At 41.8% G+C, this 18,932-nt stretch overlaps 1 protein-coding gene across 1 annotated transcript in view; it reads right to left on the minus strand.

Moving 5' to 3' along the window:
- Nucleotides 1-18,542, minus strand: part of uhrf2 (ubiquitin like with PHD and ring finger domains 2) — a 99,364-nt gene extending 80,822 nt beyond the window's left edge. The window contains exon 1 of the mRNA XM_078395932.1: nucleotides 18,141-18,542. Coding sequence (XP_078252058.1) covers nucleotides 18,141-18,293 — 153 coding nt within the window. The 5' untranslated portion in view covers nucleotides 18,294-18,542. The remainder of the gene's footprint in view (nucleotides 1-18,140) is intronic.
- Between the last annotated feature and the right edge of the window lie 390 nt (nucleotides 18,543-18,932).

Genomic DNA, 18,932 nt, shown 5'->3' on the forward strand with positions numbered 1-18,932 from the left:
CTAAAATCTATTTCTAAATTTACTGTATTATTCACATCCATTTGGTGCTGATATTACCAATTATTTTAGCAATTAGTCGGAGCATACTGAATTTACAGCCTGTTGCCGCCAGACACGCCTTCTATTGCAGTTTGGCCAGGGCAGATTTATGACATGATTAAAATTCATGGTGTCTATGCAAAGCCAGCTATTTGACGTTGAAATAATAAGCACCATCACCCAATCCCACTACAAATTCTTGTCCCATGTTAAAGTTTGTGCCAGTTTTTTCTTGACCTCAACTTTGTAGCACTAGGGTATCTAGGTGCGAAGTTCACTGGTTCTCAACCACTAGATGGAGTTCAGCCAGCAAGCTATGGCTTTTCCAATTTCTCACAGCCGACCTAGCAATGCAAATGGACACAAAGTACTTCCTGCCTGCTTTAATTTTTCACAGCTACGTTCCGGAAGCAGTTTGTTGTATCTGTCAACACTGCATGGGCTTCGCAACCAGGACATATCCCTGCTTGCATAATGCATTTTAGACAGACTTCCAGCACTGGCCATTGAGTAGCAATCAATAGGGGATACTTTGCCAATTTTATTCTCTCTAAACTCGTAAATCAGTTAGCTGTGATATTTAAAGAACACAACGTGCTGGAGTAACTCAGCAAGTCAGGCAGCATCTCTGGAAAACATGGATAAGTGATGTCTCGGGTCGGGACCCTTCTTCAGACTCATTACAATTACCTTAAAAAAATTGCTGTTACCATTCCTCTACCATGTTAAAAACAGAGGGTTGGTTTAGTTTGTTTTTAAAATACAACATGGAAGCAGATCCTTCGGTCCACTGTTTCACCCATACACTAGTTCAATCCTACACATAAGGGACAATTTACATATGACAATTAACCTACAAACCTGCACGTCTTTGGAGTGTGAGAAGAGACCGGAGCACCTGGAGGAAATTCATCTGGTCAGAGCACATACAAACTCCGTACAGACAGCACCAGTAGTCAGGATCAAATCTGTGGAATTCTCTGCCTCAGAAGGCAGTGGAGGCCAATTCTCTGAATGCATTCAAGAGAGAGCTAGATAGAACTCTTAAGGATAGCGGAGTCAGGGGATATGGGGAGAAGGCAGGAATGGGGTACTGATTGAGAATGATCAGCCATGATCACATTGAATGGCAGTGCTAGCTCGAAGGGCCAAATGGCCTACTCCTGCACCTATTGTCTATTGTCTATAAACCCGTTTTTTTGCCAGTGTAAGGCAGCAACTTTACCGATGTGCCACTGTGCCGCCCCAGGTTGAAAGCCTATACTGTGTTTTCCACAGCCACTGAGTTATATTTGAAGCAATTACTTCTTACAAACAGCAAATGAAGAAATGATCATTGATAGTGGTGTTACTTCAGCAAACAGTACATTAGAAGGATTCTGTCCTGCTTCCATGCTGCTTTAGAATCCATTACATTCATCTCAATAGGTAAAAGCCGATTTAACATCAGAAATGAAAGATGGCACTTTTGATAAGGCAGCTCTCCTTCAGTGATGCAGTGTGACAATATGGATGTTCGAAAAGATCTTACTGGTCCCATTGTATGTGCAATTTTGTGTGCAGAGAGTCTAAGCAGATCCCTTTGTTGTCGTTGACAACTTCCAGAAAATAAACAGATGCACAAATGCAATTACTACATTCATCTCTCTGGTTTAACCTGGAATTTGCTAAAGGAAGTGAATGAGTGAAGAATTAGAGCACGTCACCACTTCATAATGATCTATCACACGGACATGAGCTCTCCCACACCACACCAGGTCAATTTATCAAAGGTAGATTAAATTGAAGTTCTGGCTAGTCTTATCAGACAAGTAATTTTTAGAAGAATTGGTCTTTGCACAAAATATTTGTAACTATAATGGGTCAAACTTAGGAAAATAACAAAATTCTACTGTTAGCGCAAGTTGATTCCACTTACGGAATAGTATTTTAACATCTGTGGTGCACAAACATTTCTTCTTTATGAAAAAGTAACCCCCGTCAATGAAAATGAAAAGATTCAATTTCAACATTCATTGCCTGGTGGAAAGTTCCTATTATTATTTCAAATGTGTTTTCTTTTGGGGAAGGATGCACTGTCGTCATCTGCCTCGTGGGCCAAAGGGGTCTGTTTCCACACTGTATCTCTAAACTAAGATAGATAGACACAAAAAGCTGGAGTAACAGCGGGACAGGCAGCATCTCTGGAGAGGGCCTCGACCAAAAACATCACCCATTCCTTCTCTCCAGAGATGCTGCCTGTTTTGCTGAATTACTCCAGCTTTTTGTGTCTATCTTCGATTTAAACCAGCATCCACAGTTCTTTCCGACACATCTAAACTAAACTAATTCCTCTCAGAATCTTCTTTGTCACAATGAAACCAGCTCTAGCTCATATTCTTGTAGACTCCAGAGAAGGGAGGACCAGCCTCCACAATCTTTTCTCAGAGGACATGCTGGGGACCATTGTGGTTGAACTATACCGCTCCATCTCTATGACGGGTACTTACATGCTTCACAAGATGGTAGACTTTCAAAACTGCAAATTTGCTACATCAAGAGCAACCAGGGATGGATAATCAAATGTGTAAGAAGGAACTGCAGATGCTGGTTTAAACCAAAGATAGACACAAAAAGCTGGAGTAACTCAGCGGGACAGGCAGCATCTCTGGAGAGAAAGAATGGTTGACGTTTCGGGTCAAGACCCTTTTTCAGTCTATGGAAAATTAAAATGTTGGTTTAACCTGTAAACCCCACATCCCTTGAATGAATATACAGAAATTCCCCAACCTAAGTAATAGGCAACTTAAGTAAACTCGCACTTACGTAAACAATTCTGTACTCAGCCCCTAGCGCAATCAAGTTTGTAATTTCCACAGCACTGTACGATCACTCAAGTTTACATCGGAAACAAGACAGCAATGGTAGAGGTCCCTACCCAGAAGGCCACACATTGCAGAAAGTGCTCCGGGCGCAGCTGAGACAGTTAATCACTCTCAGTGAGTTATCATAGGCGGAGGGTGGGGATGGTGATTCAAACTTACTTAAAATCAGACTTGCTTGAGGGTTAATGGAACGCAACCCTTACCCAAACCTGGGAATGCCTGTACACACAAATTCTACAATTCTAAATTTTAACAAAATGCGACTTAACATAAAGACAGATAATACAGGAAATACTCAGCAGGTCAGGCCACGTGTGTGGGAAGAGAAATAAGAGTTAACATTTCAATTAAAGACTCTCCGTCAGAACTGGGATGATTAAAAAAACTAGTTTGTTAAGCTGCAAGGAGGTTGGGGGAGGTGGGATGTGTCTGAGGGGCTAAAACAGCAGTGGGGATACGCTGTAGAGAGATGTATCTGGTCAGTGAGTGTAGGGGAGTAGTACAAGCGTGAGAATATAGACAAAAGAAAATGTCAAGAGTTGAAAGTCAATATTGTTTGTTTATTATATGCATTGGATAGGAACTGGAACAATGATTCTTACTTGCTGCAGCTTTACAACTGCTGCTTGCAATTTTCGTTTTTAAAACTGCAGCAGCTGCAAACCTAAAAAGCAGAAAAGGCTGGACATAAGATCATAAACAAAATAATGTAGGAGTTGCAAAATGCAGAGCAGGAAGATACAATAGGTCAGGGTGGGCATATCCTGCCTTTCCAGAAGGAAAAACAAAACCACGCCACTTTTACCCTTTTCCCCCTCCTCTACACTCCCTGCAGCATAAAACAAACATCTTTTGTCTTCTTACCAACTCCGGAGGGTCTTCAACTTGAAATGTTAACTCTTGTTTCTCTTCCAGAAAATGCAGCTGTGGGTATTTTCAGCATTTTCTGCTATTTCAGATTTCCAGCGTCCGCAGTTTGTTTTAAATCTTCACCGTGTGTCTTCAAAATAAAAACTAACTGCCAGCGACAAGACATTTTCATTCATGCAAATCCCATTCCACATTAAATTCAACTGGACTAATTCAAAAACATATCCCAAACAAGACTGTTCTACACTTTCTCCGGACTACATTCTGAAAAATAATCACATCTGTATCCCATCACCTCTGTGTTACTGCTGGAAGCTCCCACCAAAAATATAGAAGCATATTATCTTAGGAACATACTGAACAATAAAAATGTATAGTTACATTTACATTTCCTAATTGCGCTGGAAATTTTTATGCCACAAAGTAATCACCAAAGATTCAACAGGCAATAGTCATGAGGCCATTTAACAAGATCCAGGAACGCTGTTATAATTCCTTTCATTGACAATAAATGACAGCAGCTTCTAATCTATTGATTATTGCAAGAATGTAAAAACTGTCTTTTTTAACTTGGAGGATTATTGCAGCCTAGGAAGCAAATGAACCAAATGAGCATGGACATGATTAAACTGGACCTTGAACACTGAACCACTAGTCTATTTGGATGAATATTATTTGCAGATATTAAACTAGCACTCCAAGATAAAGTTCTTTGGTTGTCTACTATGCAAATGTCTCGCAGTGACTCTTAGCAATCCACAGATGGATTTGCTCAGTTAATTATGCTCTTATTCCCAAAATCAACAGGATCCTTCAACGGCATAATGTATAATGTTGAAAACACCTAAAAAATACTTATTTGGCAACCGCGCTGTTAATCCTCACATTAATTCCTGCCAGTGTAATGAAATTTCTCTCTGCAGGTGTCTGAAGAGGGGTCTGAACGTCACCTATCCATGTCTTCAGGGGCTGTTCCCTGACCTGCTGAGTTACTCCAACACTTTGTGTCTTTTTTTGTAAACCATCTTCTGTAGTGCCTTGTTTCTATATCTCTGAGCAATGTCAATAAAAATGTGGTGTTTGATTATAACAAAAAGTATTTTCTAAATATATATACTTTATTCACAAAACATTTACATAAATACAATGAGGAACTGTCTTTCTCTACATTTATTTTAAAACCGCTTCCTGTGACAGCTCATTCCATATATAGGCCATCCCCAGGTTATGAATGGATTCCACCTTTATGGACACCCAAATGTCAATTTTGTCCACAAGTCAGAAAATATGGAAAATCACTCAATATGGTAACCATAGCTCCCCAGTATTGTAATGAACAGTGTTAATGAGTGCCATTCACATGAACATTCAATTACTATCTTCCCCTGCAGAGCTACAAGGGTACAGAATCAGAAGGTCACCTGCCAATGGCTGGGTATGAATTATCGTGGAGGATGTTTTGTTGCCTGATTGGAACGTGCAGATCAGCAACATAACCCACAAGTAAAGTACCAGTTCTACAGGCCTATGCAGACCTCGCAACATATTTAATCAAAATTCATATGGCGCATAATGCAACTTTTCAGCAAAAAAAAGTATGCACGCCAAATGCGCATATGCGCTGCACTACATTCATATGTGAAAAACGACTATTATTTCCAACAGTCTGTAGTTCTTGGACTACATGTACAATGTCAGGCCTATCATGCGTATATTCTGCTATTTATAGAAAGGTTATTGAACAGAGATACTTTTTGCAACACAAAGGAAAAACTGTTTTGTTTTATTTTTTTCTATTTTGCTTTTTCCTTACACATCCCAATTCTCTTGGTATTGAATAAAAAAACAATGGTCATAAATGTATGACTAAGGTATGAAGAAAGAGTTGATATATGCGATTCGACTAAGTATACGGAAGGACTATCAATTTCACCACTAATTTCCATCCTGCTCTTAAATATACTTAGACCATCTCCGACATCTCCCTACCGTTTCTGGATCTCACCATCTCCATCACAGGAGACAGAATAATGACCGACATCTACTACAAACCCACTGGCTCCCATAGTTATCTTGACTAAACTTCTTCCCACCCTGTTTCCTGTAAAAATTCTATCCCATACTCCCAATTCCTCCGTCTACGCCGCATCTGCACCCAAGATGAGGTGTTCCATACTCGGGCATCGGAGATGTCCTCATTCTTTAGGAAACGGGGGTTCCCCTCTTCCATTATAGATGAGGCTCTCACTAGAGTCTCCTCAATATCCCGCAGCTCTGCTCTTGCTCCCCCTCCCCCCATTCGTACCAAGAATAGAGTCCCCCTTGTCCTCACCTTCCACCCCACCAGCCGTCGCATACAACGAATCATCCTCCAACATTTCCGTCACCTCCAACGGGATCCCACTACTGGCCACATCTTCCCATCTCCACCCCTTTCTGCTTTCCACAGAGATCGTTCCCTCCCTTCCTCTCCAGGTAATTTCCCCTGCAACCGCAGGAGATGCAACACCTGTCCCTTTATCTCCCCCCTCAAATCCATTCAAGAACCCAAACAATCTTTCCAAGTGAGGCAGAGGTTCACCTGCATCTCCTCCAACCTCATATATTGTATCCGCTGTTCCAGATGTCAACTTCTCCACAATAGCGAGACCAAGTGCAGGCTCGGTGATCGTTTCGCTGAACACCTCTGCTAAGTCCGACTCAACCAACCTGATCTCCCGGTGGCTCCGCACTTCAACTCCCCCTCCCATTCCCAATCTGACCTTTCTGTCCTGGGCTTCCTCCATTGTCAGTGAGGCCCACCACAAATTAGAGGAACAGAACCTCATATTTCGCTTGGGCAGTTTACACCCCAGCGGTATGAACATTGACTTCTCCCACATCAGGTAATCCCTGCTTCCCCTCTCATCAGTCTGAAGAAGGGTCTCAACCCGAAACATCACCCATTCCTTCTCTCCCAAGATGCAGCCTGACCCGCTGAGTTACTCCAGCATTTTGTGTCTATGAAGGATTTTGTAACACGAGTCTGTGACCGTGTTAACAAGGATCGCAATACAACGCATCGATATTGACCATCCGAAAATAGTCGGTAATTTCAATCACTCCTATACCATTTGGCACAGCGTTTCTCAACCTTTTTACCCTTGTGGAACCCTTGAAATAATTTTCATGTCTCAGGGAACCCGTACATAAAAATTTGTCACGTACAGCTCCTGTCCACTGACCACTAAAGGCCGTTTCACACTGGCGCCGTATAGACGTCGCTAAATATATTTCCTATGGTTATTATACTTTTCAGGCATGTGGGGTAAAAAAAAAAGAGGAAAAGAGCCGAGCGATTGCAACGGGGGTCAAAAAATTGGGAAAATTTAGAAAAATTATACACAAAATTACCAGTTTCAAGCCTCTGTTCGTGCATGGAAGTCCTGATGAGGTCGAGATTGGCTGCCTTGCCTAGGTGCCACATTTTTGGGGAGACTTCCAGGGTGCAGGGGATTTTTCGCGGAACCCCTATCGACCTCTCGCTGCCGAATTGACAAATTGCAATTACCGACTATTTTGCGTTATGTGAAGCGAAATCGGTATGGCAGAAATGAAATAAGCGGAAACTTTCCGCCAAATTCGGACGGGTTAGGAGGGGTGGCCTGTGGATGGCTACCTATTCTTTCGCCAAATTGGCAAACTGAATGTCCAACTGCCAAAGTTGAAAAAATAGAAATTCCCACCAAATTACTGGAAACATGGGAGCTTGATTTCAGTCTCTGAGGTTTATTGAGATTCAATGTCTTCTAATTAAAGTTAATTACAGTGGTGCAACAGTCGAGTTGCTGCCTTAAGTGCCAGAGACCCGGGTTCAGTTTTGACTATAGATGCTGTCAGTATGGAGTTTGTATGTTCTCCCTGTGACCACATGGGTTTTCTCCTGGTGCTCCGGTTTCCTCCCACACTCCAAAGACCTACAGGTTTGTAGCTTAATTGGCTTTGGTAAAATTGTAAATTGTCCCTTGTGTGTAGAATAGTTATGGTTTATAGGGTTATCGTTGGTTGGCACGGACGTGGTGGACTGAAGGCCCTGTATCTCTAAAGTCTAAAATCTAAGGCTGGATATGAGCAAGATCTGTGCGAGCTGTTGGTTTGCTGGTGAAACTTTGGTGCAGATTTCCAGTCAATGCCTTGCTTTTTAAAATATTAGAATCAAAAAGCAATTCCATCCTCCTGGCCGTTATCCAAAGCTGAATGAGATACTAACAACTTCTGGTGCTTGTTCGGTTGAGAGCCAAACGTCCGACTACATAACTCATAACCACGTCATCATGTAAACCACCAACCTCCACCTCTTTAACATTGCTAAACTCTTTCTGCTTCAGCGCAGAAAATCATGGTGAAGGCACACCTGGAACTGGTCTGGTCTCCCCAAGGAAGGATATACTGAGTGCAAACAAAAATAAATGCCCCAATTTAACTCTCGTGACTGAGCAAACCACAAAAGGGCAGTTTAAATAAATGAGGCTTTTAATCATAAATTTAGAAGAACAAGAGGTGACGTCACCGAAGCATTCAAATTTCTTAGGGGCTTGACATAGTAGATCTGGGAATGTTTCTCCTCGCTTGGTGTTAAGAACCAGGCATCGTAGTCTCAAAATAAGGGGTTAACTATTCAGGATTGAGACGAAAAGAATTCTCCAGCCAGTGAACGGGGAGTGTCTTGTATCATTCAAGCTAGGGGTTCAATTTTCAACAACTCTGAACTTGAACGGTACAAGATGGCGCCGGAAATTCTTGTGCACTAACTCAGTGTAATTTACTAGTCTTGCACTCTTTGTGCCGATGTATAGTAAGATTTATACTGAACTGTACGCAAGGAATTTCACTGCATCTAGGTACATGTGACAATGAAGTACGATTGAATAGATTTTTGGTTATTAAGGGAATTATATAGTATGGAGTAAGTAAAATGGCACTGACCTCAAAACCAACCAGAAACTGCTTGAACGGAACAAGGGGCTACAAGGCCAGCTCCCACTCCTTTTATGTGGTTATTTTTTATCATTGTTACCCCGAGACTTGTTACTCCAGATTTTTGCCCTCTGAATTGAAACCATCTACAGCTCTGAAGAAGTGTCTCGACCCGAAACGTCACCCATTCCTTCTCACCAGAGATGCTGCCTGTTTTTTATGCTCTCCTAATTTGCAGTATGTTCTATTCACGAAACATTCTGAAGTTTTTGATTAATTCATATTGCACAATAGTGTTTGAGATTCTCCCTCATTTTCTAACCCATCTGCAGACCTATTCCTCTGCATCAACAGAATTTGCTCCAGACTTGCAGCACTCATGAATGTACTTTCCCCCCCACCTTGCTGGCACAATGGCACAACGGTAGTGTTGTTGCCTTACAACGTCAGAAACCCAGGTTTGATCCTGACTGCATGTGCTGTCTGGACAGAGTTTGTACGTTCTCCCTGTGGCCATGTGGGGTTTCTCTGTGTGCTCCGGTTTCCTCCCACACTCCAAAGACGTGCGAGTTTGTAGATTAATTGGCCTCTGTAAATTGCCCCTAGTATGTAGGATAGTGCTAGTGCATGTGGTGATTGCTGGTCGGCTCAGACCCGGTGGGCTGAGGGACCTGTTTCCACATTGTATCTCTAAAGTTTAATGTCTGTAGGCTAAAGTCTACAAAAGCAATTGTTCCCCCACTGATGGCTGCATCTTCAGTTTCCAAAGTCCTAAACAACCTCTGGAATTCTCTCTCAAACCTCTTCCTTCCTTCATCATGATCTTAAAAGTTTATTAGGATTCTGAGTTACCTGCATTTATATGTCCCTGCGTGACTCAAAATTAATGCTATAGGTGTATGGTGTTTTGGAATATTATTATGTTATCTCAAAAGCAAGATGCAAATAAATTTAGCCATACTTTTTGATCAATGTAGCCTTACACCTGGTAACTAAATTCAACATTATTCCCAGCTTCAAAGAGCAGGTGACAGAGGGAAATGGAAGCAAAAAGACATTGCAAAAAATCTTGCAAAAATTGTACTACTAAATTTGAAATCTCCAAATTAATGATAACCATATTTAGAATAGGAAGGTGATCAGATCAAGTATTACAGCTTTGGGCTAGAACACTAATCCAGGCAGCATCCTGGTAAACCTCTTCTGCACTCTCTCACCAATCTTCCTCGTTCTCTCCTTATAATGAATCCACCGCAGACTAATCCTGCAGCCACAAGCCACAACCTCACCATCACTGATATAAAACTGAATTGAGATACATCACTTTTACACAACATAGACACCCTATTCAAATTGCAAATTTCACAACTCTCTTACTTTCTAGATAAGGCCAATTCTGATGACGCTTTGGGATGAGGAGTGAGTGGCTATATTACAATATAGAACTTTACTTTTGTAATGAAACTAATTGAAGCACAACGATATCTTGCGGAGGGTTTGTGGGTGTGGTTGTGATGAACAGTATCACCAAACTGGAACAAGCCACAAGCCTTTCCACCACTACCGTACTGGCATTTCACAACAGAAAACATTAAAGAGATAAAGAGAATTAGACAGCTGAACAGCAACAAATTGGCAACAACGATATGAATGGGGAAAATAACTTTGGTCTATGTGCAATGCAAGAGGGGAATAATCTTGAAGTTGATGTTTTGGTGTTGTGACACAAGTAGGTAAAAGTTTACAAAATCAGTTCCAACAGGAAGGTTTCCCTAATATTATTGTCCATAGGTTAAAATAAAAAAACTACTGTTATCATGTTGTCACATCACAAGGGCACGCCCACACACTGTACAGACATGATATATTTTTCCGTTTACTCACATTATGGGGCCAATGCATAGAAACATAGAAAATAGGTGCAGGAGTAGGCCATTCGGCCCTTCGAGCCAGCACCGCCATTCAATATGATCATGGCTGATCATCTAAAATCAGTAGCCCATTCCTGCTTTCTCCCCATATCCTTTGATTCCTTTAGCCCGAAGAGCTATATCTAACTCTCTTGAAAACATCCAGTGAATTGGCCTCCACTGCCTTCTGTGGCAGAGAATTCCACATTCAACTCTCTGGGTGAAAATGTTTTTCCTCATCTCAGTCCTAAATGGCATACCCCTTATTCTTAAATATAACAGCTATATAAAATAAGATCTCATTGGTTAATTAATGAATAAATCAATCTTGATGCCATTTGTTGGAAGGGAATGTTGTCCAGTAATCTTTCACACCCGTGGCAGTAATTCAAATTAATACTTAATTTGAAAGATACCACTTCAAATGTCAGAAGTATCAGCTTCGATTATGTTCAACTCCTGTAGTGTGAATTGGACCTTGATCTTCTGACTCGTGTTGAGTTTAGTTTATTATTGTCATGTGTACTGAGGTACAGCAAAAAGCTTTTTGTGATGTGCAGTCCAGTCAGCAAAAAGACTATACTTGATTACTATCAAGCCGTCCACAGTGTACAGATACATGATAAAGGGAATAATGTTTAGTACAAGATAAAGTCCTGTAAAGTCTGATTAAAAATAATTCAAAGGTGTCCAATGAGGTGGATGGTAGGTCAGGACTGCCCTCCAGTTGGTGATAGGATAGTTCAGTTGCCTGGTAACAGCTGGGAAGAATATGTGAGGCTGCAGAAAAATATTATTTAAATTGTTGTTTTTTAAATTTTCTAATTAATATTCTTACTGGACAGCAGTAGTGCAGACTGTTATATTTCTTTAAGTCATTACATTTATATCAAAAAGTGATATAAACAAAGAATAGAAAGAACATGCATCCATCCAACAGAAGTCCAAATCATGCAAAATTCATTAATTATCTAAATACTTTGGGCACCTGGAAAGTTCACAATTCATTGAATGTTTATATCATTTTGAAATATATCTTCTCATAATGCTCCGCTGCTCATTGACAAACTTTATTGCAATGTTTTTTTTTAACCCCATACACCTTCCCTACCACAAGCAGCCAACAAAGCCATTGCTGCATTCACAGGACTAATACGTTGACAGAGATATACTCAACCAAAAACAAAAAGCAACACTGTCTATCCCCTGACATTTGTAAATTCATGAGCTCATAAAACATAAGCATACAGCAGTATGCTTAACTATAGTATTGTCCCACTGATTTACTCCCTCTTTCTATCCTATCCAGGTTCAGCAAGAGCAAGTGGGTGGACTAACTTCCCAGCTGTATACACCATAGTGATCCACAGCAGCGGCAGATTGCAGCCCCCTTGCCACTTCTACCAATTGTGCAACGCTGAAGCTTCTTTACACAGCAGTTTCACAGAACCCTCGTTGCATGGAGAACAGAACAAATTTCAAAATAATTTCTTAATAAGTGTGATCCAAGAATTCTGATATTTGGAAAATAAAGTGCTCCTTCAGCCTGCTGAAAAGTTAAGCACTCTTGGAAGAGAAAAAACATTGCAATACAGTTTAAAACTCCCCAGTGTATCTGCATCTGTAATCCCATGGTTCAGAATAAAAACTAACAAGCTATAAAATTCAGGATCACACAGATAACAACTAAGACTTGTACAAATTGTTTAATATCACAATTTTGTTTTTGTTTTGCTTATAATTTAATCGCTGCAATCATGAGGAAAACGATAATATGTCTCAAGGTACATCGTGCCTTCAAAATAGGATCAAAATGCAGCTGCTTTACATAGTACCATCTCATGTGTCAAAATATCTCATTCAGGTTTTGTCACTATGCAATGAATTTATGTAAGAAAGCATATCAATACAATTAACACATAATGTCATAAATGGTGACAAAATGAATCATTATTGAATCATTTTATTGATTCTCACTTAAGGGTTGAATCTTGATCAAAACATAATTCACGGCGCAACATTTCACAGGCAGTACTGGTGATTAAAATACGCAGAGCCAGTCCAACCTGCCCGTGATCACGAAGAACTGCTCAACGCAGCATGAAGCCCTAAAACGTTCAGGAATCTTACATTCAATTCCACGTCTCGTGGAAAAAACCCAACACAATTCTACCCCAGAGTTATCCTGATGAAGGCCTATTAATGTGGATCCTTTTCTCATAGACAATAGACAAAAGGTGCAGGAGGAGGCCATTCGGCCCTTCGAGCCAGCACCGCCATTCAATGTGATCATGGCTGATCATTCTCAATCAGTACCCCGTTCCTGCCTTCTCCTCATACCCCCTGACTCTGCTATCCTGAAGAGCTCTATCTAGCTCTCTCTTAAATGCATTCAGAGAATTGGCCTCCACTGTCTTCTGAGGCAGAGAATTCCACAGATTCACAACTCTCTGACTGAAAAAGTTTTTCCTCATCTCAGTTCTAAATGGCCTACCCCTTATTCTTAAACTGTGGCCCCTTGTTCTGGACTCGCCCAACATTGGGAACATGTTTCCTGCCTCTAACGTGTCCAACCCCTTAATAATCTTATACGTTTCGATAAGATCCCCTCTCATCCTTCTAAATTCCAGTGTATACAAGCCTAGTCGCTCCAGTCTCAACATATGACAGTCCCGCCATTCCGGGAATTAACCTAGTAAACCTATGCTGCATGCCCTCAATAGCAAGAATATCCTTCCTCAGATTTGGAGACCAAAACTGCACACAGTACTCCAGGTGCGGTCTCACTAGGGCCCTGTACAACTGCAGAAGGACCTCTTTGCTCCTATAACTGCAGAAGGACCTCTTTGCTCCTATAAGCCAGGATAGGTCATTGTCTATCCTAAATCACGAGCGGCACAGCAGTAGAGCTGCTGCCTCACAGCGCCAGAGACTCAAATTTGATCCTGAAATTGTGTGCTGTCCGTGCGGAGTTTGTATGTTCACCCTGTGACTGCATGGATTTTCTCCGGGTGCTCCGGTTTCTCCCTACATACTAAAGACATGCAGGTTTGTAGGTTAATTCGCTTCTGAAAATTATCCCTAGTGTGTAGGACATTGAATAGTGTATGGGTGATCGATCATTGGTCGGCGTGGACTCAGTGGTTTCCACGCTGCATCTCTTTAAAAAAATAGATAGACAGCACAAACACTGAACAAAACTACATATCTATTTCAGTACTTCAATAAATTCCTTAGCTGCCTGGGTATTCTGCAATCTTGTCGGGGGTGGGGGAGGGGGTCGGGGGAAACCTTTTTTCGATCTCTTACCTTGCCGGAGATGCGATTGTTTTCCGGATCGTATCTCCGGTCGCTCTGCGGCCTAACATCGTGGAGCTGGAGGCCTTGCCTGGGACTGACTTTGAGCCCCCGCGGGGTGTGGACTTACCATCTGAGCGTGCGATCCCTTGCCTGGGATCGACGCTCCAAACGTGGCCTGCGGACTTTAATATCAAGGAGCTCACAGTTTCGGGTTGAAAGTGGTCAGGAGCTCCAAAGGCAGCACAACGTTCATCTAGTCCCGACCGGGGTAGATCGCCCAGCACTGGGAGCAGAGATTTCCCCCCCCCCCACCGATGCAGGAGCTTGATCGCCCTGACGAGGAAGGCCCGCCGGCGGCTACGGGAGTCAAGATCGTCCCGTCAACGGAAAGTTAGAGGCCCCCGACCGCTGGAGGACAAAGGGAGAGATTGAACTTTTTTTCGCCTTCCATCACAGTGAGGAATGTGGAGGAGTCAATGTGGTAGATGTTCATGTTAAAATGTATTTTGTGTGTCCTGTTGCTTTTTATTGTTATGATTGTGTGGCAAATTAAGTTCCTCGTATGTTGCAAAGCATTCTTGGCTAATAAAGTATTATTGTGATTGTGATTGATTGTGATTGCAAAACTATGTATTGCTTCTATCACAAGATCAAAATATACCACCACCTCAAATATTGGGTGCAATTCATCGCTGCTCACCTCAGCTTTGACTACCTGGTGCAGTCTCAAAGACTTGAACCAAATAGGAACTTATGGATCCAAAATGTAAAAGGGTGCTCTCTCACACAGCACTCCCCATGTCCAAGACCCTTGGACAGCAAATAAGTGGATAGATTCTCTACAACCGCTTGAGAACATTCTGCTTTAGTAAGCAAGACTCCTTTCTGTTCTGTTCATTTGCTGAGTTTATCGTCAGTTAACTGTTTACTGAAGGAGGCACTGCAGTGTTGATTACCATCAAGAGACTGAATCAAATGCTCCTAAGTGACCTACTGAAATAAATCCAAAGGCAAGTTCCCAGTAATACTTGTGATTGAGGCATTTTCTTAAATTTATTCTCATAGTATTCGTGACATCCCCTGTTGCGAGACGCAGGAGGGAAACAGAATGTGGAAGGAGTTTGAAATTATGAAGTGGTTAAAACAAAATAAAAATAAATACATTTCCCACTTGTGTTTAAGAATGGAATGAAAAGATATGCTGTAAGGAATGAAATGAGAAGGAACGTGTGGAGTAATACATACAGACTAAAGAGTGTAAATTGGCATAAATTTTGCTGCAAATTCTATGATGCCCCATTTCCTTTGATTATACCCAAAAAAAATCCTGTGTGTATTTAAAAATAAAAACACTCTAGTGAATTGTAGTCAAGACTTCCCATTTATAATTTTTGTTAAACACACATCACCCGCATAAAACGTTAACCAGACAATTCTGTCTTACCTAGCAGCCTTTCTAGTACAATGTACACGTGTTATGCAGTGCCTGGTCAACCTGGAAAAATCCATTGTATAGAGAAAAAAAAGCTCTAAGGCTGCACAAAATGGAAACTTGCAATTGGATTTGGTTGGATATGTGATTTAATGAGAAGCATGAACTAGCATGAAAAAGGGCCCCTCCCAGTAACCAAACAGAAATGGAAAGTCCAGTCATTTGATGGTAGCCAGCACTACAGTGCCCCCTTTAAGAACACCACAAAAACGATAAACAGTTCAACTAAAACCAAATGAACAGAACTGAAAGAAACTTTACATCACAAAATCTCAAGTCTGTGTTATTGTAAATGTGCCGACTCTTCAGTCTAATTCCATAGAGCCGCAACAATATAATCACTTGGCACCTGCTTTTGGTGTACATGCAACATGGTTAAAAACTTACACTGCAAGCTAAAAAACCTGGGACATTTCTTTTTATCAGAATATAAAAAATACAAAACATGATTTTCAAATAATCAAGCATCTTCCACCAGCATTCTCATCTCTGCCACAATACATTTAAATTATATCACATTTTACTAAAACTAACTCCGCCAATAGAGGTTGAGTTATTCGCATTTACAAACAGAAAATGCTGGAGACATTCAGCAAGTCAGGCGGCATCAGTGGAAAGAGAACAATTAATGTTTCAGATTTCCCTCCTTCACTGTTCTTAAGTATTAGACCTGAAACATTGACTTTGTTTCTTTTTCCAGATACTGCCTGACCAGCTGAGATTTCCCAACACTTTATTTTTGTTGCAGATTTCCAGCATCTGCAGTTTTTTTTCATATTTACTAAGTGCTTCACGTTTTAAAGTTATCACAAAATGCTGGAGTAACTCAGCAGGTCAGGCGCCATCTAGGAGAGAGGGAATGGGTGACATTTCGGGTCAAGACCCTTCAAAACTATTTTTGTAACCTTAAGCAAACTAGCATCTGGAACTGAGGGGAAACAGACTTAACGTTTAGCTTGAGTAAAACAAAGTAAGACACAAAGTGCTGGAGTAACTCAGCAGATCAGGCAGCATCTCTGGAGAACATGAATAGGTGACGTTTGGGGTCTGTCTTCAATCCGAAGTGTCCCAACCCAAAACATCCCCTATTCATGTTCTCCAGAGATGCTGCCAGACCTGCTGGGTTATTCCAGCAATTTGTGGGGGTTTCTTTTTGTAAACCAGCACCTGCAATTCCTTGTTTCTCCTAAAACACAAAGTACAGTATTGGAGTAATTCAGGCAGCGCCTGTGGAAGAAATTTATGTTTTGGGTTGGGACCCTTCCTCAGACTGCTCCTGTCCTACTAAATTCCTCCAGCACTTTGTGTTTTGCTCAAGTTCCCAGCAACTGCATTTCCTTGTAACCCCAACCTATAACTTATTTATGTGAATCGAAAGACTGCAGAGGCTAAATAAAAATAGAAAATGCTGATAACATTCTGTAGGTCAGGCAGTTCTGACCAAATATCTTCAACTTGAACCCTTAACTGTTTTTCTTTCCACAGTTGCTACCTCACCTGCTGAATGTTTCCAGCATTGTCTGCATTCACTAACATGATGTTTATGAATGAACACAAAATACAAGCCACGCACGCAGGTAATTTCTGATGTGAACTCGGGGCTGAAATGTAAAGGTTTCACGTGCTGCAGGAAACCGTCAGTAAAAATGATTTCTGTGACTCTCCTGGTCTTAAAAATCACGGTTGCACAAAAAACATAAGTGTATAAAAAAAAGAAGCTATCAAAGGAGGAGGTGCATTTGTCTCATTTTCTGCGAAGGAATCCGGGCCAGTGCGTTGAATACATTTTGCGAACTGATTTAGTTTCCAGTCCAGGCTCGCTATCACATTCTGCCCAGGGAAGGGGAAGCGAGCTATGAGTCGGCAGATGGGACACACACACACACACAAAGCTTTCGCTGCTAGAGGCCGATGTGAGCCCCCCTCCCCTATGAAACATATACCCAGTGCAATGACTCGGGTGCTGCATGTTTCAGGCCCTTCAGCACATTAGCTCACCGGCCGTGTCGCGTGTGTGTGTGTGTGTGTTTTCTTTAAGTAACCCGCTAAAACTGGTTTCATTAACATTGAATGGATAACAATCAATAATTCAGGCATCCGATTCCCCTGCAATGAAACAGCGGCTGCTGTTTCATTTCACTTTCACATGCGATCACCAAAAAATAATATCAGCGACCACCACCCCATTTCCACCCACACACCATTTCCGAACAGCTCCCGCCGCCCATCTCACCCTCCTCCTTCAGGCCTGTGCTGTAACATGTTGAGCCAAGTCCCCTCTTGCCCTGACCGACTCGCAGCCCGAGGGATCAGCGGCGGTGTCAAAGGAACTAGTGTGGGGCCACCCTTCATTCACAAACACCACCTAGGCTGCAAACAAGAATCCCACAAAGCCAGTCACTCGGATCTGTACGCAGATTAATAAATAAACCGGGGGGGTGAGGGAATAAAGAAAAAATGTAACCGAGACGAAACCCCTGCATTTGCATTTTGCACGAGGTTGTTTCTCCCCTTCTTGTCCCGATGAAGACGGCAACATTGTAGCAACCAGCCGCGTACACACACACACACATATCCTGCTGCAAACCTTTATTCAATCGGGGGAAACATCCTTGTTTCGAGGGGTTACATTGTAGCTAAACAGGAAGCAAAAGTGGCTACAGTGGATCTCGCCAGCTCGTTCAGCGTTTTGTTTTTAATTGTAATTACCTGTTTGCCTCTGTAAAACAGACGCTGACACTCCGGGTTCACGCTGAAGCTCTCTTGGATCTTTAACCTCAACGATTCAATTTTGGTCAGCCTGGATAAGTCGTCAATGCAGCGGGTTTGCTTGCCGTCGATAGTCCGCACTTGAATCCACATTTTGCCTCCTCTCTCTTTTTAACCAAAAGCAGAACAATAAAATGAAATGAATACCATCAGCCCTGGAACCTGGTCCCGGGCGAGAAGGTGGGTGGGGGGAATTAAACTAGAAACAGGATTAAACAAAAAATCAAAAACAAATAAAATGATCTCCCCCCCCCCTCTTCCTCCTGCAGCTAGTAGTCTGTCTGTGTGTTGTTTACTGAACTAGGAACAGGCAAGGCACACATGGGTTCACGGCGCCAAGCAAATCTCGCGAACATATGATAATTAATTCTGGTCGAGGGGGGGGGGGGGTGGGGGTGGAATCGATAAAAAAATATTTTAAAAATCATAATCAGCCGGCTCAACTTTCAAACGCCCGCTTTTTCCAGGTACAAATGAATGAAAATAATTGCAAGTTCTCTCTGCGAGGTTAGGACGGCGGGATCCCCTCGTTCCACTGCTAAACTCCTCGTCCCTCTGGTTTTCCGCTCTCTGCTGTGTTCTCGTTTCGGGTTACCGGGCTTTTGCTTTTGGCGGGCTACGGGAACAAACAAACCTCAATCTTTCGCCTGTACTTGCCAATCTTTTTTTTTTTAAGTACTTGTTGGTTATCTGTAAATCTTGCCAAAAAAATAGACTTGGTTGATTCTATTC

The sequence above is a fragment of the Rhinoraja longicauda genome, chromosome 3 (genome assembly GCF_053455715.1).
Source record: "Rhinoraja longicauda isolate Sanriku21f chromosome 3, sRhiLon1.1, whole genome shotgun sequence".
NCBI lineage: Eukaryota > Metazoa > Chordata > Chondrichthyes > Rajiformes > Arhynchobatidae > Rhinoraja > Rhinoraja longicauda.